This window comes from Plenodomus lingam (genome assembly GCF_022343315.1).
Source record: "Plenodomus lingam strain CAN1 chromosome Unknown contig_13, whole genome shotgun sequence".
NCBI classification, from domain to species: Eukaryota; Fungi; Ascomycota; class Dothideomycetes; order Pleosporales; family Leptosphaeriaceae; genus Plenodomus; species Plenodomus lingam.
This window is the reverse complement of record NW_027093931.1, coordinates 1077894-1102828: the sequence shown is the minus strand read 5'-3', so window position 1 is coordinate 1102828 and position 24935 is coordinate 1077894. Positions and strand designations below refer to the sequence as shown.

Genomic DNA, 24935 nt, shown 5'->3' with positions numbered 1-24935 from the left:
TTGTACTTAAACTACTTTGTAGTCTACTTTAGATAAATATGGCTACTGTAAACTAGTTTTGTACCATAGTATAGGAGCAACATTTGGCCAACAGCCATATATTTAACTTTGGAAAAAGACGCTAACATCTTGGCATAATCTAATATCGTTACGCTGAGGTAACGTAATAAGTCTTCCTGATAATACCTTTACGTTCACCCACAGTAAATCCTTCTAGCCTAAACCTTATCGGTCTATGAATTTCGGTGGTGGGCATTCATGTTTGACGTCGCCGTAAGGCATGCACTTGTGTGAGGAGACATATGTCCTTCTATCATGGGGTGCAGTAACTGATCCTGAATGCCTTGTTAGTGAAAGGGAACCTTGATGGAACAGGGATCTAAGGGAAAAACTACCGTCTGGCCTGACAAGCTGGCAGATCATTGCTCGTCCAGATGTAAGATCGCATGCGCAGCAGTCAATATCTCCGGTACAATGTTCTAATACATGGTGTGTTTTAGTAGTTTGAATCATATTTCAGGCAGTTACGGTGGAGGAAGACATACCACCAGCAAGAGCGGTGCCACCCACCTGCGAAACAAGTTGACATTGATTAGCATGCACACTGCCAAGCGCTGTAAGGAGAACGAGAGGGAGAGTGAAACGCATTTTAGACGTTGATGAAGGATGAATGAAATTGGAGGATGAGTTAATAGCAATGGTGAGTTGAAGCGCACCAGCTAGTTGGAGAGGGTATATATACACACTGTACGTAGATGATTAACAAAGGCCTAATTTCGATGGTAATACTGCCGGGCCTGCTGTAAATATAGTACACGGTCGGACCGCTTGTCGATTGTATCGGCAAATGTTATTCGTCCGGGTCACGAGCCTTACCATACCTGCATTAGTTAGCATCCTGCACCTAGTGAATTAGTACTACAGGGGATGCCACTAGAAAGCCCGCAACTACTAGTATTGATGGTATTAGTGTATTGTATTTTACTGCGGTAAGGGTAGTAATCACGTTGCTGCCGCCTGCGAGGAGGCGCGCGCTAAACAATAGGAGTATCTTGTTAAATATCTAGCCTAGAACCAACTTAGAATTAAATATTTCACCCTACTTAGTCTCCTTATCTTTATCCTTACCCTTTATAGGCTGTATAGCTGCCTAATTAGGCTTATTAACGTTAGTGCTCTCTTGGCAAAAGGCAACCTTCGGCAATATTAAGATCCTGCACAAGAAGACTCCGGGCAATATAAAATACCGTTAGAACTCTGGTAATCAATTTTTGTTGGCCGTGAGCGCTGCCAGCAGCTGTTATGCAAAGGACAACGAGAGAGAAGCCCATCCTGAACAGTCGCAAGAAGAGAAGTGAGCAATGAATACCACGGAGAAAGAGAAGAGCAAGTTAGCATGTCAGATAGTTGTAACAGTCAAAACTGACCTATCTTTGTATTTGCAGGCTGGCGTGAATTAGACTTCCAGTTGACATGCATACCGGTATATACACAGTATATCCAGTAGTACACAGTCAAGTAGATCATGATGCTCACCAAAAAGTCTAGTAGTTTCCACGAGGCGTGGAGACGTCCGAGCACCCACGCTAATTTCGCACCTGCACCCTTGACGTATCTTGTGCGGGCGCTGGCCATGGCCCAACCATCAAAACTCAAAATCATCACCAACAGTCTGACTCTTGTCCAAATCTGCCAACCCAGTCGCGATAGACGCGTACAAAGCCCAAACACAGCCATACCAAGCCAAATTCAAATTCCTCCCAAAATCACCGACTACAATGGCACCTGAAGTCGTTTCCAAGCTGCACACGCTGGTCACGGGCGAGTCCAAGAGTGCGCGTAAGAAGAAAGGCAAGAGCGAGGCTGGCGCTGCAGTGCCCGCTGCACCTGAGAAGACTACCTCAGAGGCCGGTGCGGGTGGCTCACAGGCGCCTGGCCATGCCAACGGGACAGAGAGTGACAACTCCTATATTCGTGAGCTGCAGAAGTGAGTTTCAAGTTTGTTTGTTGGCTTTTGAGGCTCAAGGAGGGGTTCCAAGTGAGAAGGGCTAGCATGGCAAGAGCCCCGACGCTCGACCGACACTGACCTTGTTTGGCGTATAGGAACATTCGCAACATTAATAAGAAGCTGGTAAGTATGCAAGCAAGCACGACCATGACCGTGACCACGAGCCTGATTGCATCATCATCACTACCACTTCTACCACCACCGCCACCAGTCGTGTCACCATGCCCAGCTAACACAACCGCCGCAGAATGCCACGCAAAAGGTCGACTCCATCCTCGCCGCAAACCCCGGTGTCTCGCTTGATGACCTCGTTGCCTCCCGCAAGATCAACAACGACCAAAAGGCCCAGGCTGAGAAGAAGCCCGGTCTCCAGGCCCAGCTTGCGCAGCTCGAGGAGCAGTACGGCCACTACAAGAAGTATGGTGAGGAGCTCGAGGCCAAGCACAGCCGGGAAAAGGAGCTGCTGTCCAAGCAACACGCGAGTGAACTCGAGGCGCTGCGCGACACAATCAAGGCCGAGGCTGCTTTGGAGCAACAGAAGGTGGTCAAGGACAAGCTGCTCGCCTTTTCGCGTTTTCTGCGCGCGGCTGCGGCGAGACGGGCGCGACAGGAAGACGAGTCGGAACTGAGTAAGGGATTTGAGGGCGCGCTATTGCAGGTCTATGGCGGTGATGCTGCGGCTGTTGCGGCTGTAGAGAAGCTGGTGGACGGTTCGCAGGACAAGATTCCTTCGGTCGACGGGACGGAGCTGGATGTTACTTGTATGTGCTTACGGCATGGGATTAGCACGTGTTGGGTGGAATGCTAACATGCACAGACACCCAAGTCATGCACGCAGTCCTCGAAGAGGCTCCCTTTGCCGCTGAAGAGGCTTGGGTAGACGATGTAGCGCAGTCACAGCCCGCCCCTCCTGAGACTGAGGCACCCGACACTGTCTCGGACCCCACCATCACGAACGCAGGTCTCACCGAGATGAACGCCAGTGCCACAACCGCCACCCAGCCCGCGCAAGAGGGGGCCCCTGCCGCACCAGCAGCATCCAGCATCGAGCCTGAGGCTGCCAATGCCGCCGCAACAGAACACTGGGACAAACAGGCAGCTGGCGCTGACGACCCCCTTAGCGAGTCCTTTGAGATGGTTCCGCGCGACCCCACCGAAACCGAGACTCCTCATGCCGCTGCCGCTGTTAACAGCACCCAGAGCTGGGCTGACGATGCTACCGAAACTGCTGCTGCTGCTGCACCTGCCCCCGCCGCTCAGAATGATGGCTTCTCAGAGGTTCACCACAGCCGGGGCGGTCGTGGACGAGGTGGCCACCCTAGTGGTGAGCGGGGCGGATACCGTGGTAGGGGCCGAGGTGGACCTCGTGGCGATTTTGGTGGACGCGGTCGCGGTGGACGTGGTCGTGGTGGAGAGTTCCGGGGACGAGGTGGCTTTAGGGGACCACCTCGTGGAGGCGAGCCTTCTGCGTAGAGTCATTCTCTTTCCCACGTCCCGTCTCCTCTCACGACTGTTGACCGATCAGAGCCTTTGACATGAGCAAGCATTGCGAGCATTACGAGCATCAAGGTTGAGGATTTTGTGAAGCTGTCTCTTGCAACCGCATTATAGCAGCCATGACGAAACAGGTAGAGGCTGAAGGAACTTTGTGTTTTGTTTTCCTTTGACCATAGCATAGCATCGGATGGGATCATGGGGGCATTTCGGATCTTTGTTTTTTTCTCTCGAATGGAACCACGAAGGGATATGTATGAATATGGGGAGGAAGAAGGGGGATAGGACATGGTTCTTCAAGGGGGGAGTAAATGTGGGTCTGGGATTGCCTCTGCAAACAAAAAATCATTTTGACGTCTGTGATTATGGGCGTTGTTGGTTTTATGTGTTGTGTTGTATGGGTGTATGGATGGATGTGGAAGTGGAAGTATCTCGGCATGATCAGATGATGAGGAAGGTGCCCTAGACTCTGTATATGTGTGTGAGCGGAGGACCCTTGCCCTGGTCCCCCATTTCCCACGACATATCATGCCCCACTGGCTAATACCTAGAATCGCAAAAACGGGCTTGGGCTGGCTCGTTCACCGATGCACAGTCGATCCGGGGAAATTGTTTCGATTAGGTTGGCGTGGGTAGTGGCGGTGTAGGTACGTACACCGGACTGGTACGTACATGTCACCAGTACAGATATCTTATCTATACAGTACCCATATAACGTATAGCTAGCGTCTTGGGGGAGGAGGAAGCACATGCAAGGGAGCAACTAGGGAGGACAAGGATAAGGTAAAGAACAATGTTGGTACTGGTATTGGATCTAGTGGATTGAGTGGGTAACTCAATCGCGGTGGAAGAGAGAGAGAGAGAGAGAGAGAGAGAGAGACAAGTCCTTGTTAGATGACGTGTTGGGATTCTTCTGCCCATGAAGTTGATTTACGAACTGTTGTGCGTACTCTCTGTACAGTAGACAACAGTCAGGTGGCGTGGGCTTTCTGCTTTCTGCTTAGCGCGCTGGGACGGTGCTACTGTATGTATGGTAGGTACCGGTAGACACTCTAGATTGGATTCTGATTCGTTGGTGCGGCCGTTTTCTTTGGTTGTGGGGGTCCATGTGCCTACCCAACCCGCTTACAAGACTGGTTCTCTACCTACAACGAGGGCTTGCAGGAGGTAAGGGGGGACGGGATGTTTCCTTCTTGGTGGCCTTTGTTGGATGTCGCTGTGCAGCTGTGTTTGAGGGGAGGTGGGTCATGGGGTGGGTCATGTGATTTGTACACAACGTGTAGGGTCTTTGTACTCACTCTGGTACTAATAGGCAGCGATCTCATCTGATAAGATAATCAGTTGTGCACAGATGTTGGCCTGCCTAGGAGATGACGTGCATGCCGGGAGAGTTAGGGTTGGTTGTACAAGAGACACACAACGCGTTCTGCAACTCTGTTCCGCGTCTACAGCCGAATAGAGTAGAGTCTGTCTTCTCCTTTATACTCCATCCCCATGAAGGTCCTCGGACTATCTGCACTCCCCATCAGATATCGCCCACTGAGTGAGACCAGCCTGTTGCCATGTTTTCTTCCCGTGTTGTGTGTTCAAGGTTTGCCCGGCAGGTGAACTGATGATCAGGCCAGGCGCGCAGGGATTATCCGCTAAAACAGTTAGCTCCCTTGGCAGGTGCGAACCTCCTCACCCTGCCTTTCCACCTCCTGCGCGCCTCCCAGCCCGCCACGCCCGCCCACAACCCCCGACAATCACCAAAGACACCGTCATTCGCTCTTTCGGGTGCGCATCTTGCCCGCAAAATTGTTGCTTTTTCACACATTCCACCACAGCCGGTTGTGGCCGATTCAGCGACTGCATGGGCGGCCCCCAACACCCTCTCCACACTTGTACCCGCCGGCCGCCCACGAGCTGCGCACCTCCAGGCTCTTGAGACACGCAAACGCCTAGCGATTCACCGCAAAACAACATGGACGCTCCGCCGGATATCGTCCCCTCGGTCGAGGAGGCATCCGTCGCACACCACCATGTGCCTGCCGCTGTGGCTCTGACTCCACCTACCAGCGAGGAGAACGACAAGCGCGAGGAAAGGATGTCTTCGGAATTGACGGATATCGATAGCGACGATGGCGAGGACATCGAGCCTGACCATTACTTTGAGGGAGGCAAGATTCCCGTCTTCAAGCCGGTATGTTATGCGCCTGCGCAAAACGACTCCCTTGTGTTGTGATGCCTGCGATCACATGCCTGTCCTTTGTGCTACAGCATGCCTCTGAGAATTGCGCAGCTGCATGTATGTATTATACATACTAATACAAGATCTGGTAGACCATGGATCAATTTCGCAATTTCAAGCGCTTCATTGACAAGATCGACAAGCATGGCATGAAGTCGGGCATTGTCAAGGTCATTCCGCCAAAAGAATGGTAAGCCAATTGCGGCTTGAATGCGAAATCCTCCATGCAATTCGCGACTGACGACATGTGCAGGCGCGACTCTCTCCCCGACCTCAGCGAAGCGGTCAAAAGTATCAAAGTCAAGAACCCAATTACACAGGAATTCGCCGGACAGCACGGAATCTACACACAGGCCAATATCGAGAAGCAGCGATCCTACAACCTGCCAGAGTGGCGTGCCGTCACCGACGAGGCGCATCATCAACCTCCGGCTAAGCGAGGCGAGCGACGGAAAGCCGCCGCAGAGGCCCCATCTCGTACCCGCTCCACACGTGCTCAGGCCGCCCCCACAAACGCCGATGAAGGCTCCCCGGCTCCGAGGCGTGGACCTGGCCGTCCACCACGGAGGCGTCAGGTCAAGAAAGAGCAGGCCGACGACGACGAGGAGGAAGAGGAGGAGGATGCGTCCATGGATGTCCCTCCTACGCCTACGTCCCCTGGCAGAGAAGAGAAGAAGACTACCACCACCAGGACCAGAACGAAGAAGGAGCCCAAGCAGGAGGCTACCCCATCCAGGACACGCGGTCGCCAGCCAAAGGCAGGAGTCGACCAGAAGAAATCCGTCTCTTCGCGTCGACTAAACAACCGTGGCGCCGTCGCAGATTCTATTGACGAGGCTGCCTTTGAGGGCTTCGACTACCATCTCCCCGGCCTGGAAGAGTTCTCGGTCGAGCGATGCAAGGAACTGGAAGACAATTACTGGAAGACCATCAATTATGGATCGCCCATGTACGGGGCTGACATGCCTGGATCTCTCTTCGACGACCGTACTACATGTTGGAACGTCGCAAAGCTGCCGAATTTGCTCGACGTACTTGGTACCAAAGTCCCCGGTGTCAACACAGCCTATCTCTATCTGGGCATGTGGAAAGCTACATTCGCCTGGCATTTGGAGGATGTCGATCTCTACAGTATCAACTACATTCATTTCGGTGCACCTAAACAGTGGTACAGCATCTCGCAGGAAGACGCTCGCCGATTTGAAGCCGCCATGAAGAGCATCTGGCCGAATGATGCGAAACACTGCTCCCAATTCCTGCGACACAAGACCTATCTGATCTCGCCTCAGCGTTTAGAAAGGGACTTTGGCATCAAAGTCAACCGGCTGGTTCACTACGAGGGCGAATTCGTCATTACATATCCCTATGGCTATCACTCTGGATACAACATTGGTTACAACTGTGCCGAGTCAGTCAACTTTGCTAATGAATCATGGCTGAGCTACGGACGGATCGCCAAAAAATGCAACTGCGAGTCAGACAGCGTATGGGTCGATGTTAACGAGATCGAGCGCAAGCTGCGTGGTGAACCGACCCCGGAGTATTACGAAGAGACGGACGATGACGATGACGAAGAGGATGGTGCAGACCATCTTCCGAGCCCTCCACCGAGCGTCGTCGGCAAGGCGAAGAGCAAGTCAGGCCGCAAGGCAGCCAACAACAAGCGAAAGCGTACCAAGGAAGAATCAAAGGAGGCCCCGCGATCTAAGAAGCTCAAGCGTATTCGCATTCGTATCAGGATTCCTGGTAGAGGCATGCCCTGCATCCTTTGCCCGAATGATGTCGAGTACGATGATTTACTTCCGACTGATAATGGCATGAAGGCTCATCGCATCTGTGCCGACTACACGCCTGAGACGTTCATTGTCAACAAGGCTGAAGGCGAGATGGTGTGCAACGTTGCGAATATCGGCAAGGATCGTCTCGAGCTCAAATGCAACTACTGTCGCTCGAAGCGTGGCGCTGTCTTCCAATGCTCGCAGAAAAAGTGTACGAGGGCGTTCCATGCTACGTGTGCGGTGGCAGCTGGAGTGCAAGTAGACCTGGGTCCCATGCCGACGTTTGACGAGGAAGGTACAGAGTACTTTTACGACGGTTACGACTTCCGATGCCGTTTCCATCGGCCGAAGAAGAGGAATAACAAGACTGTCGACGTTGATGCTCTGGAAAAGGACAAGTTTATCATGGCATATGGCAAGACGCTGAAGCCCAAGGATGTCATCCAGTTCCAATATGTTGGCGGTGAAATGTACCAGATCTATGGCGCACAGGTCGTGGAGAATAGACCCGGTGAACAGGCTGTGCTGGTAGATGTACTTCCTGACGGGTATGTGCCAACAGGATATTGGTGAAATGGTTATGCTAACATGGACCAGCGACCGCGTAGAAGTGGAATGGAAGTATATCCTCAAGCTTCACCCGGATGAGTCTCAGCGACCGAAGCCATCTGCGAACGCTAAGCCACTTCCTGAGCATCTCAAGGAGAGCGATGCGTCGCTCGACATCACTAACCGAACAGATGGTGTACCCGAGATGGGTGATCCATTCCACGATCCCAACTCCGAGCAGAAGTGGGCTGAGTGGCACACTGCACCAGAGGTCGCTCAAAGGATTGCAAAGGTCGACTTGAGCAAGGAGAACCAACTTTGGTACTACCTTGGAAAGTCATCCACCGAGGCGAAGCCACAGTACACTGAGAACCTTGCGAAGCAGAGGAACAATCCCAAGAGCAACTTCCTCGACACTGTCAAGCCCCCGCCTCCACCTGTACCCACGTTCCACCGGACTGCCTATCCTGCTACGTACCCGCTCAAACCTGCGCCCATTACTGTGCCTCCACGAACGCCTGTACAGCAACAGTTGCAGCCCAGCCGGCCGTACCAGTATAGACCTAAAGAGCCCGCGATGAACTCTTGGAAGTCACCTGTTTACAACCCTGATACTAGGAAGAACCCGAATTCGCCAGTTGCCCATCAGCCAAATGTCAGCTACGATCATCGGCCTCCGCTCTCACCATACGGGCAGGGAGTGTTCCAAGGCTACCATTCTCATCGTCCGCCCCAGTCATCGCAGCAACAGCAGCCACAGCCACAACAATATCAGTATCATCCCTATGTACCACAACAGTCGTGCTCGCCTTCAAATTGGAAAGCACAAGCTGCTACAATTGATCCTAATCTGCAGAATGGGGTTGGCCAATATGCTCACTCTTCCCAGCACAACAAGCCTCTACCACCATATCCATACTCACAAGGACTGTCACCATCGCCCTATTCTCACGGTCCAGGACCGCAGAGCTCAGCCTCGACATATAGCCACCCGACTCAAGGCACTGGCCACGGTCGATCGTCGATGACAAACATGCTGAGCAACCCAAGTGGGCCTCCTAAACCACCAAAGTACGCCATAATACCCTCCACCTCCTCTATTATTTATGCTGCCCAATCCCCTACTGAATATCTTGCCTATGTTATGAACTATCCTTATCTGCGCAATGCCTACCTCAGAAGAACAAAAACTTACATTTCTCCCTACAGTCTGGATGGCGGAATTGCGTCGGAGTGGATGCCGAAACAGATACAGGTGCCAGCGCCAAATACGCCAGGTGTGGGTATCGGTATCAAGCCGCCAGGTGGTGGTGGAACGACAATGGCGACACAGCAGGGATATTACCACCCTCACCATGGCCCTCCCCAAACGACTTCATCCATGGCAAGTGTCGGTGTCAGCACCGGTGCATCTTCGGGCCCGCCTGCCCCCAGACCAGCACCGCAGTTCCAATCCCCCGATGCCTTTCAGCGCGAAATGGCGCGTTCGACACAGCCAGCCGAGGCGCCCAAGTGGGAACAAATGCTCAAGCAACTTGCCACTTCTGCTGGCCCTGGTCCTGGTCTTGTTCCAACAGCTTCACCTTCAGATCCCTCATCTTCCTCTTCTCCCTCGTCTGCACCGCAACCGAAATATCCCCCGTCTGGCCCCAGATCCGGACTCACATATGAGCTACCGAGGAGTCTGTCGCACGCCAGTGTTAGCGTGGGCACGCCGACGCCCGAAACAACGCCTAGGGAAATGCAGAGGCCGACGCCGAGCCCGATTAGTGATGACGGGAAGAGTGACGCTGCTGCTGCTGCTGCTGTTGCTGGCAGTAATAGTGCCACCGATGCCACTGATGGTGCTGATGGCGCTCCCGCTCCCGCTTCCGCTCTCACGCAAACCACAGCCGCACCCATTGTCCCTGCCGCCGCTGGGGCGTTGGCTCCGCTGCAACAGGGACCGCATGTTCATGGCGCGGAGACGTGGCGCTATTCTTGAGCTTGAGTGTGGCTTAGTGGGGTTGTAGGTGTTGTTTGTATTGTTTTCATGAATTTTTTATCTTCTTTTTGGAGGTATGGGTTTGGAGGGGTGGGGTGGCATAGCGTGGAAATGTATGGGATATGGGATATTGGGAACAAAAGGCGTTGTACGGGTACGTGTATGTGCGTATGCCACTTTTTCCACGAGGGCAGGGGCGAAGGCGAGTACAGCGGCATGTGTATGTGTATGGCAGGGAATGATATGATGTGATATGACGTTTTTTGGTGGTGGTGGTGGTGGTGGTAGGATGTGGTGTAGTTGTGCGAGTGTTATGTTGTGTACTGTATAAATATCATGCTAGGTACTGTTTGAGTGTTATGCTAAATGCTGTATAAATATTGTGCTTGGCACTGTATAACTATTATGCTAGGTACTGTATAACTATCATGTTTTCTATACCCAATATCCAAGACCTCAAAGGCTGGTTTTTTTGCGGGGGGGGGGGGGGGTGTTTCGAGTAAAGGGGTTTTTGTTTACATGTGCGTTGTTTTTGGCTAGGAGGAGAGGGATGGAGGTTGTGGGTTGTGGATTGTGGGCAGGTAGGCGTAGAGGTAGAGGTAGTCCACGTGCTCTCTCTCTCTCAGTGTCTGTGTATGTTTTAAACGGGTGACTCGAGACTCGAGACTCGAGACTGCAGAGCCAAGCTGTCAAATCAAGAATACCATTCATTCTCCTCAGCTACCAGGTATCAGTAACACGACTAGTCAGTACCAGTCCAGTATTCCCTTCGTTTACTACAGGGATGTTTTTCTTCCTGCCTAGTGATACTAGATGATAAAACGCCAATCCCCTCCTTCTCCTCCAAAAAGAACCAAACCACCAGCGCACTCCCTTTGCAAATATCCACCCCTTTCGAGATAAACCAATTCTTCCCAACTCATCCCAACCCAAACCCCCTTCCTCCCCACCCAAACCTACCCCTCCACAGCAAACCCCCCCACCGCCTCCCCCACCTCCCCCAACTGACCAACCTGCATCTTCCCCCTACGAAACCCCAACTTGACGCGCCCAATGCGCGCCATCTTGTCCTCGAACTCTGTCCCGATACGCAGCACAGTCTCGCGGTAAAAGGTCGAGGTCTCCCAGGCGTAGGAGCAGCCGAGGAGGCGCTTCATGCCGCCTTCTGAGGCGGTCATGAGGAAGGCGGTGGGGGGGCGGGCGGCTTGGAAGATAGTGGCTGTCATGTTGCCTGGTTTGGGGGAGGAGGTTAGTTGGGTGGTGGTGATGGTGGGGGAAGGGGCAGGGGGGAAGTGGAGAGGGGAGAAGGGAGAAAGGAGAAAGGAGAAAGAAGAAAGGAGAAAGGAGAAAGAAAAGAACGGACCAGTATCCACCAAAGTAAACACCCTCATATCACCAGGTCCAGCCCCCTTTGCCCTCTCCACCAACTCCCGCACCGCCTCATCCTCTGTCGGATCGAACCCCACACACTCCCCCTGCTCATTCCTCCGATGGCGACTCAACGGCGACGCCGCCGCCGTCCACTTCATGCGGCCCAGCCGGGCCCCAAATATCTGCGTCTCAATCGTGTCCAGGTCCATATAGCCCTCGAAGCCAAAGAACCAGCACTGCTGCTCCCAGAACTTGCCTAGGTACAGCAGGCGCAGGAGCCAGGGGGACAGTGCCATGAGGGCGAGGGTGTAGATGATTAGGCCGATGCCAATGATTTTTGTAGAGGGGATGCCGAGGAGTACGAGCGCGACGATGAAGACGATGGTCGTGAGGCGTAGGGCAATTTGCGCGAGGAGACGACGCCAGGAGAGGCGGCGGGTGTGAGCGACAGGGGTAAAGGATTTCCTGTTGTGAGGGCGAAGAAGCATGGGTCAGTGCATCTGGGATTGTAGTCTGAGTTTGTGCGCGTGTAGAGGACGTACCAGCGTATATTTGCGGCTCGACAGCCGTCGAGGATGATGGTGTCGTCTTCGCCTACGCCTGCTATGCCCACGTCTTGCGGGAGAATATCCCAGAGCTTGGCGTCATAGGCATCGTCCATCGAGTGCCAGGGCTGGTCGGGTGTCTTGGGTAAAACGCAGATGAGGCGCTCGAGGAGCTGGTCGCTGCCGTTTGCCAGGGAGAGGCTGTCATGGTCAGTGGTGTTGGGTATAACAGTACCCACCATGAGTGAAATTCTTGACCTACCGGGCGAAAGCTTGAAAGGCCGAGTCAGTGGGGTCGATTTTGGGGCGTATGCGTAGGAGGCCCATGAGCGCGTAACTGTGATCACCGGGGAGGTACTGGGCTGTTTCTCGCTTGTGGAGACATTCGAGGGCTAGAGTGACGAGTTCTAGTTGGCTGAGAATCATGTTGCCTTCGTAATGGTCGATGAGCTTGGATGGTCAGTTAGTAGACTCTCTTTAATCCATGTATATAGCGATTCCCATCGTACCTGACGCGCAACAAGGGCATCGTCCTTCCACACTTGCGCAGCGAACTGATTTTTGGCCACGCGAATGGGGAGCGTGAGATCACCACCACGCATGTAAACTTTGACCTCCTTGCCAGCGGGTGACAGGAGGATCTCAGGGAACGTCCATACACGTTTACCCCATTGTTGAAGCAAGATATCTGCTACATTGATGTCTTTGCCGTCGTTTGCTGGTCGGCCAATGGCTATGGCAAGGGAATGTGCGCCTCGGATCACATCGCATATGCGATAAACCTTGACTGGTGTGAGTGTATTGTTCAAAGCTAGTTTGGAAGTGTACTTACGTCTTCTTGCATCTCGTCCCGCTCAGGCATGCACGAACAGCCGACCCAATAGGCCAAGACTCCAGCATTACGAGCGGCCGCATCAGCGATCCTATGAAGGGCCAGGAGATCTTCTGTACTTTCAAACTGCTCAGCCGTATATGCAATGAACACATAAGAGAGGTTACGCCCAGGGTTTTCAGTAATCCTTGTATGGTCAGCCCACGCTACACCAAGCCATGATTGGAAAAGTTACCATTCTTCAACTTTCGTAATCTTGGCAGGCTGTCCCTTATCGCGCAAGAAACAGAGATAGCGAGGCCGTAGCACACGTTCGGCAATGGCGTTTGTCTGGATCGAGTCGCGGCCCAAAGGACGATCCATCTCGAGGATGTTGCGGGCGACCTTGGGATAGCCAAAGTATTGATATGGCACGGGATCATAGCCGCCATTGTTTCGCGCCTCCGGCTGAGCAGCAATAGGAGTGGATATCTGCACGGTCCCAGCGATTAGTTGTGATAGATATCGGGTCAGAGAGCTACTAACAACGAGGGTGATGGCACATGATGCAATGAACCATTTGAGGCATAGCATGGGGAAATCTAGTTTTGTCAGTCCCACGAAGATTTTCGTACTGACTTCATTTTACCTTCGCTTGTGGGCCCATTGTGCTTTGCATAATTAATGTGGTTGAAAGGCCAATTAGCAAGTCTCAGGAATATAGGTGCACCTGATGTGTGCATAAGAGTCAGCCTGAGTAGCACACAAAGCAGATTTCACCTTTTACTTACTATTCCTTATGAAAGTCCGACGATATGTAGATCCCGTATTATTGTCATAAATGTCATCGACAGCCTGCACAACAAGCTTGGAGATCTTGCCATCCCAAGACGAAATGTAGCGATCATCATAGTCTCCAATCCAAATGCGATCAAACACGTCACGATGTCGATAAGAGGCTAAAGTTATAAATTAGTCATCTTCACAAGCACGTATGGAAACATGAAGATGGAGCAGCGCAGTTGGAACCTACATACCTAGCTTTTGGTATCCGAAACCAGGTTTGCGGTAGAAATGAGGGTGTTCCCATTTGAAGATAGTCCAGGGATCGAGTATGTGAGCGTATTCGCGCAGCCGCACGGGAAGATTTGGCTTGGCAGTGTCAGAAACAGATATGGTAGTAGATTGTGCATGATGTACCTTCCCATAGGGCTGGTCCTGCGGTGGCACTGGGACATCGCCATGATGAAGGCCAGCAGGACTGTTAGATCCCACCTCATAGGCAGAATTCTGAGTCTCCTTTGAAGACATGCTGATTTCTTCAAATGCAATTATCGGAAGAAAGCACGAAGTTGGGCTATGCAGCCTGGCTCAGCCTTGTCCTGATGCGGCGCTTGCTGATATGGCCGAGGAGCGTTTGTGGACGGAGCCTAAAGCAACGTTTTAATTTCATCGCCAGGCTCAAGATTGTTCAACCTACTGGGTAACTATGAGTTGCCTGCGCGTTGAAGTTTGGCCTCTCAATCGGAAGTGGTTGTACAGTCACTGAGTCTCTCGAGGAGGGAGAGTTTGGATCGAAATTGCCTCCTCCGAGATGGACCTTTGGACCCTGGGTATTGCTTAATTATGAATGCTACGCGTGAAGTTGCACATTTGTATCTTACCTGGTGAATGGATGAGGCTTGAATAGAAGTACTGGTATTAGGATCGAGGCCTCCTCCGTGTCGTCCAGAAGGGTTAGAAGTGTAGGCCTCGATACAAGTTAGTGAGTCAAGCTTAGATAGGTGAATTCGTGACTTTGTACCATGTAAACTGAGCTAAATCTTCGGGGGGGAAGAGGAGTATTGTAGCAATGATGGTGCTTGAAGCGTGCTCTAGGAGTGTTGATATAGTATGCCAGATGTGTGTTTATAGCCAGCTTAGGGACGTGAGCCACAGCGCCCACGGTGTTTGACGAACCTTTCCATGGTCCCAAAATGGTCTAGAGACTCCGAAATTTGTGTCTCCCTGTTCAGGTCAGCTATAAGCCAGGTCCAATCATTGGACCAGACCATGCGCTCGCGCAGTCAATAAAGCCCCCTTCAAGAATACCGGTGTCTATTACCACTTTTGTCGAACATGAGCAGGCTACCATCATGTTGAAGCCAGGGGCGAGTTCACCGGTCGTCCCAGAGCAGTATACCATCTTTGTAGCCACACCATGTTCATCGTCTACGGGTATCTCAATCATCGGTGTAACGATGCACTGATGGCTGTAACCATATCGGCTTTTCGCCTACCCTGGTCGCTTTTGCCGCCAGCTTAAGGCACGTTCCGCTTTGGAGAAAGCCTTACAAGAAATCGAATCGAAATCATCACATCCAGCTGATCTAGCGGTACCAGTGAACGACAGGTCTAGGTACCTAAGGATTCTCGCTTAATCCGTACTTGTATCTATCCTGACCAACATCAACTCTTGTTCGCTTTGAAAAGTACAAACTTTTATCCTGATTATCACAAGCATGTCAGCATTGCTGTCGGCTTGAAGTATTCATAATCCAAGTCGGGGCATTCCATTACCGGGCAGTCATATTCTTTCTGTCAGTGCGGATGCAGGTCCTACGACTGGTGACGCGGTCAGCAGACAAAGGCTGCATCTAACGCAGGGATTACTAGTTTCGAAAGCTTCGCATTCTCGCATTTGAACAATGGTCAGGTCCTGGGAAAATTGGCTGTGGTCAGATCGAATAACTCTTGTGTAGAGCTGTGGAATGGGCTCATCTCGTGGCCTTTTCACAGCCTTGCGCCACGATACTTTTTTGGGACGTTGTGTAGCGCCAGCAGCGCACATGATAGGATGGCAGATACTGAACTGCCTTCAGCTTTCGTATCGAGCTCCCCATGCACCGGTACAAGATCAAAGCTAAGATTTGAAAACATGAGGGTCAGCACTGCTAGTCTCGAATGTCCTATGAGACTGCAATGGGTATTTGCGGCGCAGCCATAATACAACCAGATCCTGGCTGCTGTATGGTGGGGGCCGTAATGGCGTCGCTGAGAATTTGGCAAGGGGGCCAAGGTGGAAAAGGAGTACGGCAAAGCCGAGACTCGTCCCCATGTGTACGGTACGGCTGTAGTACAACAATGCTTTTTCGAACTCTGTGCAGCTAGGATGATCAGAGTATGTTCTGTAAAGCTGTATTTGTCTAATGCAAAATAACTGCAATTTGGGGAATCTTTGTTTGAGTTCATACATGTAACTGCTAAAATGTCATTCAGAGGTCCTACTGTAGATCACAAGCCGCTGGACGACTTTCGAGCTGAGGTCCCAAAAGCAGCGCGAGTTAGAGCACCGGGCCCGGGTAACTACTTGCCTCTTCAGGCTTTCGGATGGTCAGATAATCATGCCCATGGGGTTGAGATTAGCAATATCAATTCAGTAGGAGAGTTGCTCACCAAAAGTGGAGGATCCGTTCGTGTAGTGTAAGTCTTCCAGCGAGCGTCGCATCTGTTACTTACCTACTTAACTGAATAGTTGGGCCCCAAAAGATGTGCCACATCCTAATACAGTCGAAGGATTCGTGGAGCTATTCGAACGATGCGAAATACCTAGCGCCTTTGTCAACGAAAGTTTGCAAGGCGTCTCTCAATCTTTTGGTGTACACTACGATACGGATAGTTCAACGTGCCTTTGGTTCCACATCCTCTGTAAAGATGTAACAGTAGATCAGGACCGAATTGTGCACCCTCAAAACAAAGCTGAAAGCCAAGATGCAAACCGCATCGCGGCACAAAGTCAGAGCCAGGCGAACTACACATGGCTAAAGCCCGGCTTCGTGCTCAAAATACGAGACTCGAGTACACCACAACCACTCAGAACCAGCTCTTCGGCCAGCGATGTCACGGTAGCAGTAATATCTACGCCGCCACAAGTTGAGTTGTTCTGCTTTGGCGCACCAAATACACTGCGAGATCGCTTTCGAAGATTGATAGGCACGGCTAAGGGTGGGGACCTGATAAATGATCCGTATATCCTTATGGACATTGTCTTTGAAGAGATGTTCAAAATGTTGGACCGAACTTCTTGGATAGTTGGAAACATCTTTGGTAGTATTGAAACGGTAATACTTGCCTGCGGCTCAATCTATGCAAAGTATGTTCTAATGAATTATCAGCAAACACTGAGCATGGCAAGCACACCAGGAAAGGCTACGACAGAGCTGCCTGACGACCACTTTACGGGCCTTCATAACTTGGCAAAGCATACCATATTTCTGCGCGAAAACTGCGAAGCAGCGTTAACAACACTAAACGACCTGCAAGATAGCCACAAATCGAGAATGAGGGATCGTCCGCATCCCTCGCAAAAACTCACGTACCAGGCGCTCCAATACCGCCGCACGCTATTCCAATCGACGCAGTGCCGGCTGACAAGTCTGGATGCGCGCATGGCCAACATCATCCAACTATCTTTCCACATTGTTACGCAAGGTGACAGCCGTCTGATGCAATCGGAAAGTCAAAGCATGAAGACAATAGCAGTCATGACCCTAATCTTCATGCCGTTGAGCACCATCGCCGCTGTCTTCGGAACCGAATTCATGAAACTGCAGGATGAGAAGCCGTATCATATGACGGTATCGCGGGATTTCTGGCTGTTATGGGTCATCGCAGTACCCCTAACAGCGATTGTCGTGGCTGTTTGGTACGCCTGTTACAAGTATGCGAAGGGGCGTCTAGTAGACCAAATGCCGCAGCAGTTCAAGGGTGAATCTGGTTATACGAGATGGAAGAATATGAGAGTGCGGAATAGACCGCCCTAAGAAAAAGCATAATTAGTTAGTAGTCAGTGTCAAGACGAAGTCAGTGAAGGACGCATGCGATATTTTGGACCCAGTCGCATCCTCACGCGCTAAACAAAATGGTTGGCAAGCACCAACGTCGTCTTACCCTACGTGCTTTCACACACTAAGGATGGATGTTTTCGTGGGAATTGATCAATATCGACTTATTCGTATCATTCTCTACTCATGTTGTTGAAAGTCAATATGGCTATGCTACTATATGTTATGGTACAATTAGTATCTATTCCATGTCGTGTCTTATCTCCAATCTACTTTCACGTTGTTGTGCCGCATTATTGTCCTAAAGATTCAACCACTGTTGCCAAATTACGAGGTCAGTAAGAGCATCTCTCGGAGTAAAGGCTAACACCTCAGCTGCTGAGTGTCACAAAGCTGTGGAACCATGTGCCTTCCGACTCCGTCAACGCAGCAACTCTTTCCTCAGCTCTCATAAAAGTGAAGAGCGCCCAATGCTCTGTTTAAGAAAGTACTCTTACTCAGCGAACTTGCAGTAGTAGCATCAATCCACATTCTCACATTCATCATTCTACACTCGCCGTACTTCCACTATCATTTGCACTGCGCCCATCCGCTCGTACTATCATTCCATCAGTATCACTACTCGAAACAAACATACACACATACATTAAGCTCCAGCCCACAATCCTTTTCAGAAACTTATACTCGACATGCCTCTACTTTCCCGATACGATGGTGCCACCGATACGTCGAGAAGCAGCAGCCACCCAGATGGACACATAGATCCACTCGCCACCAACAACCAACAACAAGAGGAACCCAACAGCGCTCCCTTTGCGAGCCAAGCACATGCTGAACTGGAATGTATGCCAATTAATCTGCGGTATGAAGAACGAGGCGCAGAAATCGTTCGCCAGATCTTGTCATCAGGTTGCAGTGCTGAAGAACAATTGCTTCGGCTAGGCAACGCCCGACAAGACCCAACACTGACCCGGAACGACCACCATACAATTCTTGCAGCGAGAATCAGTATTCGTACAAGACAAGGGATTATAGAGAGACGGGTGAACAGACATGATGAAGCGAACCACGCTCATCGAGAAAACTTTAACCCATCTGCAAGCTACCCATCAACAGCCATCGCATCCACAACAACAGACCAAACGTATACTCCCAGCTCAGTTCCCACCACAATTCCAGCCACAATCCCTCCTCACAACACTCCACTCACAACAGTACTCACCCACCACATACACGACAACCCCCACAACCGCTCTCCCCACCAACCCGCCCTCTTCTCCAGCGAAACATCCCCCTCCCTACCCATACCCACCCGCCACATCATCCGCAGAATCAGCAACGAATTCCCACTCCGCACCACCGACTCAAACACAAGCAACTCTGCCCATCATCGCACCTCGCAAGCCACCGTACACGCCGAAGTACTCCGCATACGGCACGAGATCACTCAGCTCCGGCTCACGCTAGCACGGGGCCGATTCGAGCTATACAGATGCGCACTACAGCAGCTAGCGACGGCGCGGATGGCGGCTGTGCAGTGCCTTGGCAGTGTAAACAGTGAGCACGCGAGGCAGGGTCGCGAGGGCCAGGGCAGGCGGGAGGTGCGGCGCGCGGTGTCTGCAGGGCCTGGTGTTGCGCAGAGTGGGTATTTTTTTCGGTATGGAGGGGATGGGGGGGCGCGGTTTGGGGACTGCGATGATGAGAATGTTGATGATGAGGACGAGGACGAGGACGAGGACGAGGATGACTACTACTACCACCACCACCACCACCACCACGATGACAATCCCCCAATCCACCACATCCCCCATACTCCCCCACCACCACCCCACCTCCCCAATCTACCTCAGCAACAAGCCCCCCACCCCCCACGCAAAAACTTCCCCGCCCTATCCAACACCTCACTCCTACAAACGCGCATAACACGCACACTAGCCGGCCTGCGCACGCGCGACATGGATACGGAAATCTTGCAGCGGGTGATGCGGGATCCGCATCATTGGGGTGATGTCGGGAAGCTGATGGTGCGTAGTCGGTGGTGGCAGCCGGTACCGCTTTGTCCGAATGAGTGGGAGGATGGGGACGAGGAGGAGCGTGTGGTATGGTCAACGCATGGGTTTCATTCGCAGGAGGCTATGATTGCTGAGTGAGGAGGAGGGGTGGGGAAGGGAAGGATTTGGGTTGGGGGGTTAGTCGGTTGTGGTGTAGGGCGGTGGATGGTAGGGAGGGTGTGAGGTCTTTTTCTTTCATCTCGAGGATTGGGTGGTTTGGTAGACTCGTTTGATGTGTTTAGAATGTTTGCTATTGCTCTCGTTACGATGCGTCGGATGAGTTTTTGCCCTGTCGCTGCTATGTTGGCTGTAAGCTCATTACTTCTCCTTACACCTCGAGGTTCGTTCCCTCGTCTATTGTGATGAATACCCAGAGTGGGGTACGCAAGCCGCTGTGACGTCTAGATTTATATGATGCAACCTACATCAAAACACCTCCATCTCACACGTAACTCTCTTCCCGAACCAGTCCGCCAACTCATCCCCCCTCCCTTCCCCCTTACCCACAAAGAAATCTGTCAAGCGCATATCATCCCCCTCGTCCTCTACCGGCCACTCCACACCTACATCCGCCTTCTTCCCCTCGAGCAATTCCTTGGCTGTGCCCCACGAATGGCGACACTCTGTGCCCCAGCCAAAGACCGGGTCCATGTTCTGTTTGAGCCAGGCCTGTGTGCGGGGGTCGGATGGATATCCGGATCCCCATGATACTGTGGCTTTTACTGGATCCTGTGTTTGTGTTTGTGCATTGAGTACATCGGTACTGCTGCTCTGGCTGTGGCTGTGGTCATGGTCATGGTATTTTCCATAACCAACCTCTAATGCCGCGTCTCGCGTGACTTTTGCACACACAGATGCAGCGCTGACAACGGGGTACAAGCTATCCGCCTTTTTAGCCACGGTGATGCGTATCGTCGGCCATATCCGCTCGAGTTTCTTCTGGTATATCTCTGGTTTGCCAATGGTGTCAATGTAGATGTCGGTTACGTTTACTCCTTTCTCCAACACGCCTTTAATCAGGTCGATGGTGGCATCCATGGCCTGCGCGTTGAGGTTGTAAACGGAAGGTGAGAGCATGTGGGCGGAAATGTCTTGTGCGGAGAGGGAGCGCGTTGCCCAGCCGGCGGCGGCGTGCAGGTCGGTCGAGGGCGTGCAAAGGGTGCGCATGAGGGATGTGCGGAAGTCGGCGGTGAGGACCTTGGAGTCGTTGAAGTGGTGTGTGTCTGCGAGGAGAGAGTGATGGAGGGAGAGAGGGAGGTAGAAGAGGGCATAGACCATAGGGCCTGATGGAAGGGTTAGTTGTGGTCTGGTACGGACTATGGCTGAAGGGGGGTGGCTTCTGACCTAGGACGGGCCCGCGACCGGCTTCATCCACGCCGAGGACGACTTCTGTGGACATGTCGTCTGCAATTTGCTGGGGAATGGGCGAAAAGTGCGAGTATGACCTTCCAGCAAGAATGTCGTCCTTGTGTATCGAAGGCGCCATGAAGACTTCTTCGGGTGGGCTTTCAATATCCATCTCCTGCGTATCCATTTGTACGTCTTCTTGCAAGTCGTCCATTTTTCTCTTGAAAAAAGAATGATTATCAGAAGAACCCTCGTTGTGTGTATTGTTCAATGCTCAAGCAATCATGGCGCCTCGAAAAAGATCGCCTGAGTGAAGGGAAGACGCGACGCGCCATTACCGGTACCGTACTAACTTTAGCGCGAAGTGACCAATGAGGCGTTGACTAGTAACGTTGCCGTAGGTAGTTCGAACCTCGGGACGGGACCATTGACTTGGTACGGCAGGCAACCCTCTCCTCTCACATGCTGTAGAACAAACACGGCACGCTGCATGCAGTCTTCGACGGTCTTGCTGCAATATTGCCACTTCGAGTATACGTGAGCTGCGGTACCACCAGCACAAATAGCTAATGGCTGCATTGCTTTGGTGTGTCGCAGCAGGTACAGGTTCATCAATACTCTGCTGAGGTAAATGCCTATGTGAGAAGAGGAAATGCGAACGGGGAGCGTCAGCACATGGATATTGCAGCCTTGCGAGAATCTTGCCTGTGCGACTATCAGGCGTATGGTTTTCCAGTATGGGTTTGTGCAAAGGCTTATACAGACAGCATACTATACCCCCCTGGCTCTTCTATTCCTTGCGTGCCATTCAAAATGGTCTTACCTAATACCTACCACCATCCCTAGCTAGGAAGGAGCTTTGATAGTTCGTGTCGGGGTTACGGTAACCGTACGGCAGATGGGCTAGTTGTGGATCATTGTGCTTGGGACACCGGAGATAAGACAACAGTTCGTCCGTCTGGACTGTTCGTGACTACGCCTTGGGATTTATCGGCGGACACAAGGAAGGAGATTTCGAGGGGAGCTTGTTTCCTAGGTAAATGGAGAATATGGTGATTGTGGTGCCGGTGTGGCATGATTACGCAGGGGATCGTCATGCGCTAGATATGTGTGGGGGGCGGGTTGTGTATGTGGAGAAATCGAATGTTCGCTGATATGCACGGGTCTAGGGAAAGAGACTGGCTTCATTGGATATGTCAAGGCGGTAGCTTAGATGTATGACGGGTGTGGGGGGATGCGAAGCTGCATCTTTTCGGGATTATGATACGCCAACGGTCAGCCTGGAGGGGCGGGACTTGAACAGTGACCATGACGTTTGATCTCGTGGGAGAAGCTGAGTACCTAGGGGTCTTTGCGGCTAGGAAGAGCACTTCTTTACTCTTAACCTTCATCTTCGTCAGAAATACGGTCAACAGTCGCGCCGGCCGTTTGCAAGCGCTTCGTTTGCATTTTAGTTCGAGCTGAGGAAGCATTGGGACGACAGATCCAGTATATTCTCTGCAGTCCATGCTTGAAAAGTAGAACCGCCACCATAGCAGAAGTGAAAATTTCACGACACAATGGCTTCGGCAATGGAGCATCACAGCAACGCGCGCTCGAGTGAGGAGAAGAAAATCGAGTCTTCACCCGTTGCACCGCAACACATTGATCACATGCACACCATCGACAACCTGCCAGACCCCGACGCAGGTCTCAGCGAAGAAGACCGCGCCGCTGCCGACAAGAAGCTGCTTCGAAAACTAGATTTCAAGCTCATACCCTGGCTCTCATTCCTCTACCGTATGTGCAGCCTTTCTCCCCATCCACTGCCGCCACTACAGCAGCATTCCCAATTTGCAACCCCACTCGAATCTCACACCTGTGCCTGACAAAAAATGCCCAATAGTAATCTCCTTCCTCGACCGCACAAACATCGGCAACGCAAAAGTCGACGGCCTGCAAACCGACCTCCATCTAACCGATGGCCAATACTCGGCCTCGCTCACCATATTCTTCGTCTCCTACTCCGTCTTCGAACCCCTTACCAACGTCCTGCTCAAGAAACTGCGTCCGAGCATCTTTCTCCCCATCATCATGGTGCTCTGGGGAATCTGCATGACGTGCATGGGTCTGGTGCATAACTACGCGGGCCTCATGACGTCTCGATGGTGGTTGGGTGTTGCGGAGGCTGGGCTTTTCCCTGGTGTGAATTACTATCTGAGCTGCTGGTATAAGCGCAGCGAGTTTGGAATTCGGGCTGCGATCTTCTTCAGTGCCGCGGCCCTGGCTGGCTCGTTTGGGGGCTTGCTGGCTGCGGGGATTGCGCAGATGAAGGGGGTGGGAGGGAAGCCTGGGTGGGCGTGGATCTTTGTAAGTTTGTTGTTCAATGACGGTGGGAAGCGTAGAGGTGATTCTCGTGTGCTGACTGTGTTATATCTACAGATTCTTGAAGGGTTGGCGACGATAGTGGTGGGCATTGCAAGCTACTGGATGGTGCATGATTTCCCGGCTGAAGCTACCTTCTTGTCTCCGGATGATCGCGCGCGTGTCCTGAGACGTTTGCGAGCAGATAATCAAGCATCGGCTACGCATGAAGAATTCCAGATGAAGTACTTCTGGCAATCTGTCGGCGACTGGAAGACCTGGATGTATGCCATCATGTACAGTGGAGTTGACGGTGCTCTGTACGGGTTCAGTTTATTCCTTCCGACTATCTTGGGTAAGTGCAAGAACTGTGTAATTCTGAAATCCAACTAAGACCTCCCAGCCAACCTTGGCTACACATCAACCAAAGCCAATCTTCTCTCTGTGCCTCCCTACGCCGTGGCAGCTGTAATCACCGTTCTAGTCGGCTGGATTGGCGACCGAACGCGGCAGCGCGGACTCTGCAACATCATCGTCTCATTCTTCGGAATCATCGGCTTCTCCATGTTACTAGGTTCGTCCAATCCCCACGTCCAATACGCCGGCACCTTCTTGGGCGCAATTGGAATCTACCCCTGCGTCGCCAACACCATTTCCTGGGCATCCAACAACGTCGAAGGCGTGTACAAGCGCGGTGTTTCCATTGGCTTCGTCATAGGATGGGGCAACCTCAACGGTGTAGTGAGTTCAAACATCTACAGAGGCAAAGACAAGCCGAGGTTCTTTCTCGGCCATGGCGTCGTGTTGGCCTATCTCACGCTGTTTCTCCTGGGTGGTAGTCTTGTGACAAGGGCCTTGCTGGCGCGAGAGAACAAGAAGAGAAGCAGTGGTGCTCGGGATGTTTGGATCGAAGGCAAGGACGAGAAGGAGATTGCGGAAATGGGGGATAGGAAGCCAGACTTTCTCTACACTTTGTAGATGTTTAGGGGCATCTGAGGTGGAGGAATTCTGTGGAGAAAAAAGTGCAGAGAGGATTTTGGAAGATTCGATGGACATTGACAGAGAGATCTTGTAGAGATCTTACATGACAACGTGAGCTTTCATGATGTGCGCCAAAGTTGGGCCGACATGCGCGATACGATGAGCGATTGCACCTTGTTTGGCATGGCTTTTGAATGAAGTTGTCCAGAGCTTGTGCCAGCAGCCAATGCGGATGCTTACCTAGGCGCGATAGGTTGAGGTAGATACCGGTACTTGAGCGAAAACGACGCAATGAAGCTGCGCTGGTGTTTCCTCAAGGTGTGATTCATCCCAACCTATTCTACAGCGTATAAGCTGGGTTCTCAAAGCCACTTACATGATCTGGATGGGATGACATCTGCAGTCTCCTTGGGTCAATCATGTCCGATCGCAAGAAGATGGTTCGAGTAGCTAAGTTGGTGTTGAGATGAAATCACTTCGCGTCAGGAGTGGATGATCAAACGCATTGTCCCGCAAAGCTCGTAAGCTTGTGTCAATTTGTCTTTGATCTTCGCTTCATCCTCCCTTTGTTAGACTGCCTGGTTTGAGGGTAGAAAGCGTATGACAGCGTTCGTTGGTGC

The 24935-nt window shown here is 51.9% G+C and overlaps 9 protein-coding genes across 9 annotated transcripts; 5 read left to right on the top strand and 4 right to left on the bottom strand.

The window, feature by feature from the left end:
- Window positions 1-225: 225 nt before the first annotated feature.
- On the bottom strand, window positions 226-648 carry IAQ61_001971 (uncharacterized protein; the record flags this gene model as incomplete). The annotated part of the gene is made up of 3 exons (XM_003833785.1): window positions 226-335; window positions 396-479; window positions 546-648. The coding sequence occupies 3 exons, from the start codon at window positions 646-648 to the stop codon at window positions 226-228; spliced, it is 297 nt and encodes a 98-aa protein (XP_003833833.1).
- A 998-nt stretch (window positions 649-1646) lies between these two features.
- On the top strand, window positions 1647-4374 carry IAQ61_001970 (uncharacterized protein). The gene is made up of 4 exons (XM_003833784.2): window positions 1647-1987; window positions 2104-2131; window positions 2256-2769; window positions 2826-4374. Exons 1-4 carry the CDS (start codon window positions 1779-1781, stop codon window positions 3479-3481), a joined length of 1407 nt encoding a protein of 468 aa, XP_003833832.1. The 5' UTR covers window positions 1647-1778; the 3' UTR covers window positions 3482-4374.
- An 844-nt stretch (window positions 4375-5218) lies between these two features.
- On the top strand, window positions 5219-10464 carry IAQ61_001969 (uncharacterized protein). The gene is made up of 4 exons (XM_003833782.2): window positions 5219-5684; window positions 5825-5922; window positions 5986-8058; window positions 8108-10464. Exons 1-4 carry the CDS (start codon window positions 5466-5468, stop codon window positions 10041-10043), a joined length of 4326 nt encoding a protein of 1441 aa, XP_003833830.2. The 5' UTR covers window positions 5219-5465; the 3' UTR covers window positions 10044-10464.
- Window positions 10465-10737: 273 nt separating this feature from the next.
- Window positions 10738-14081, bottom strand: IAQ61_001968 (uncharacterized protein; the record flags this gene model as incomplete). Its single annotated transcript, XM_066095343.1, has 13 exons — window positions 10738-10763; window positions 11053-11274; window positions 11407-11879; window positions 11957-12160; window positions 12222-12409; window positions 12469-12741; window positions 12792-12978; window positions 13027-13262; window positions 13317-13372; window positions 13420-13500; window positions 13562-13729; window positions 13808-13922; window positions 13971-14081. The coding sequence occupies 13 exons, from the start codon at window positions 14079-14081 to the stop codon at window positions 10738-10740; spliced, it is 2340 nt and encodes a 779-aa protein (XP_065954827.1).
- A 46-nt stretch (window positions 14082-14127) lies between these two features.
- On the bottom strand, window positions 14128-15340 carry IAQ61_001967 (uncharacterized protein; the record flags this gene model as incomplete). Its single annotated transcript, XM_066095342.1, has 9 exons — window positions 14128-14200; window positions 14251-14268; window positions 14317-14379; window positions 14435-14521; window positions 14575-14642; window positions 14730-14777; window positions 14875-15015; window positions 15250-15256; window positions 15330-15340. The coding sequence occupies 9 exons, from the start codon at window positions 15338-15340 to the stop codon at window positions 14128-14130; spliced, it is 516 nt and encodes a 171-aa protein (XP_065954826.1).
- Window positions 15341-16017: 677 nt separating this feature from the next.
- IAQ61_001966 (uncharacterized protein) lies at window positions 16018-17572 on the top strand (the record flags this gene model as incomplete). The annotated part of the gene is made up of 3 exons (XM_066095341.1): window positions 16018-16232; window positions 16285-16870; window positions 16925-17572. The coding sequence occupies 3 exons, from the start codon at window positions 16018-16020 to the stop codon at window positions 17570-17572; spliced, it is 1449 nt and encodes a 482-aa protein (XP_065954825.1).
- Window positions 17573-18282: 710 nt separating this feature from the next.
- On the top strand, window positions 18283-19743 carry IAQ61_001965 (uncharacterized protein; the record flags this gene model as incomplete). Its single annotated transcript, XM_066095340.1, has 1 exon — window positions 18283-19743. One exon carries the CDS (start codon window positions 18283-18285, stop codon window positions 19741-19743), a length of 1461 nt encoding a protein of 486 aa, XP_065954824.1.
- Window positions 19744-20070: 327 nt separating this feature from the next.
- Window positions 20071-21702, bottom strand: IAQ61_001964 (uncharacterized protein; the record flags this gene model as incomplete). Its single annotated transcript, XM_003833776.2, has 2 exons — window positions 20989-21702; window positions 20071-20927 (listed from the first exon to the last, which is right to left on the bottom strand). The coding sequence occupies exons 1-2, from the start codon at window positions 21203-21205 to the stop codon at window positions 20071-20073; spliced, it is 1074 nt and encodes a 357-aa protein (XP_003833824.1). The 5' UTR covers window positions 21206-21702.
- A 249-nt stretch (window positions 21703-21951) lies between these two features.
- Window positions 21952-24928, top strand: IAQ61_001963 (uncharacterized protein). Its single transcript, XM_003833775.2, has 4 exons — window positions 21952-22770; window positions 22877-23340; window positions 23413-23689; window positions 23738-24928. Exons 1-4 carry the CDS (start codon window positions 22551-22553, stop codon window positions 24310-24312), a joined length of 1536 nt encoding a protein of 511 aa, XP_003833823.1. The 5' UTR covers window positions 21952-22550; the 3' UTR covers window positions 24313-24928.
- Window positions 24929-24935: the final 7 nt, after the last annotated feature.

What these genes read in the sequence shown, in the direction of transcription:
- IAQ61_001970 (XM_003833784.2), top strand. Translation starts at nt 1,779, where the DNA reads ATGGCACCTGAAGTCGTTTCCAAGCTGCACACGCTGGTCACGGGCGAG. An exon ending in TATATTCGTGAGCTGCAGAA is followed by an intron (nt 1,988 to 2,103) that starts GTGAGTTTCAAG and finishes TTTGGCGTATAG; the next exon opens with GAACATTCGCAACATTAATA. An exon ending in GCAACATTAATAAGAAGCTG is followed by an intron (nt 2,132 to 2,255) that starts GTAAGTATGCAA and finishes CAACCGCCGCAG; the next exon opens with AATGCCACGCAAAAGGTCGA.
- IAQ61_001969 (XM_003833782.2), top strand. Translation starts at nt 5,466, where the DNA reads ATGGACGCTCCGCCGGATATCGTCCCCTCGGTCGAGGAGGCATCCGTC. An exon ending in AGATTCCCGTCTTCAAGCCG is followed by an intron (nt 5,685 to 5,824) that starts GTATGTTATGCG and finishes AAGATCTGGTAG; the next exon opens with ACCATGGATCAATTTCGCAA. An exon ending in GTAGATGTACTTCCTGACGG is followed by an intron (nt 8,059 to 8,107) that starts GTATGTGCCAAC and finishes AACATGGACCAG; the next exon opens with CGACCGCGTAGAAGTGGAAT.
- IAQ61_001963 (XM_003833775.2), top strand. Translation starts at nt 22,551, where the DNA reads ATGGCTTCGGCAATGGAGCATCACAGCAACGCGCGCTCGAGTGAGGAG. An exon ending in CTGGCTCTCATTCCTCTACC is followed by an intron (nt 22,771 to 22,876) that starts GTATGTGCAGCC and finishes AATGCCCAATAG; the next exon opens with TAATCTCCTTCCTCGACCGC. An exon ending in ATTCCTTCCGACTATCTTGG is followed by an intron (nt 23,690 to 23,737) that starts GTAAGTGCAAGA and finishes AAGACCTCCCAG; the next exon opens with CCAACCTTGGCTACACATCA.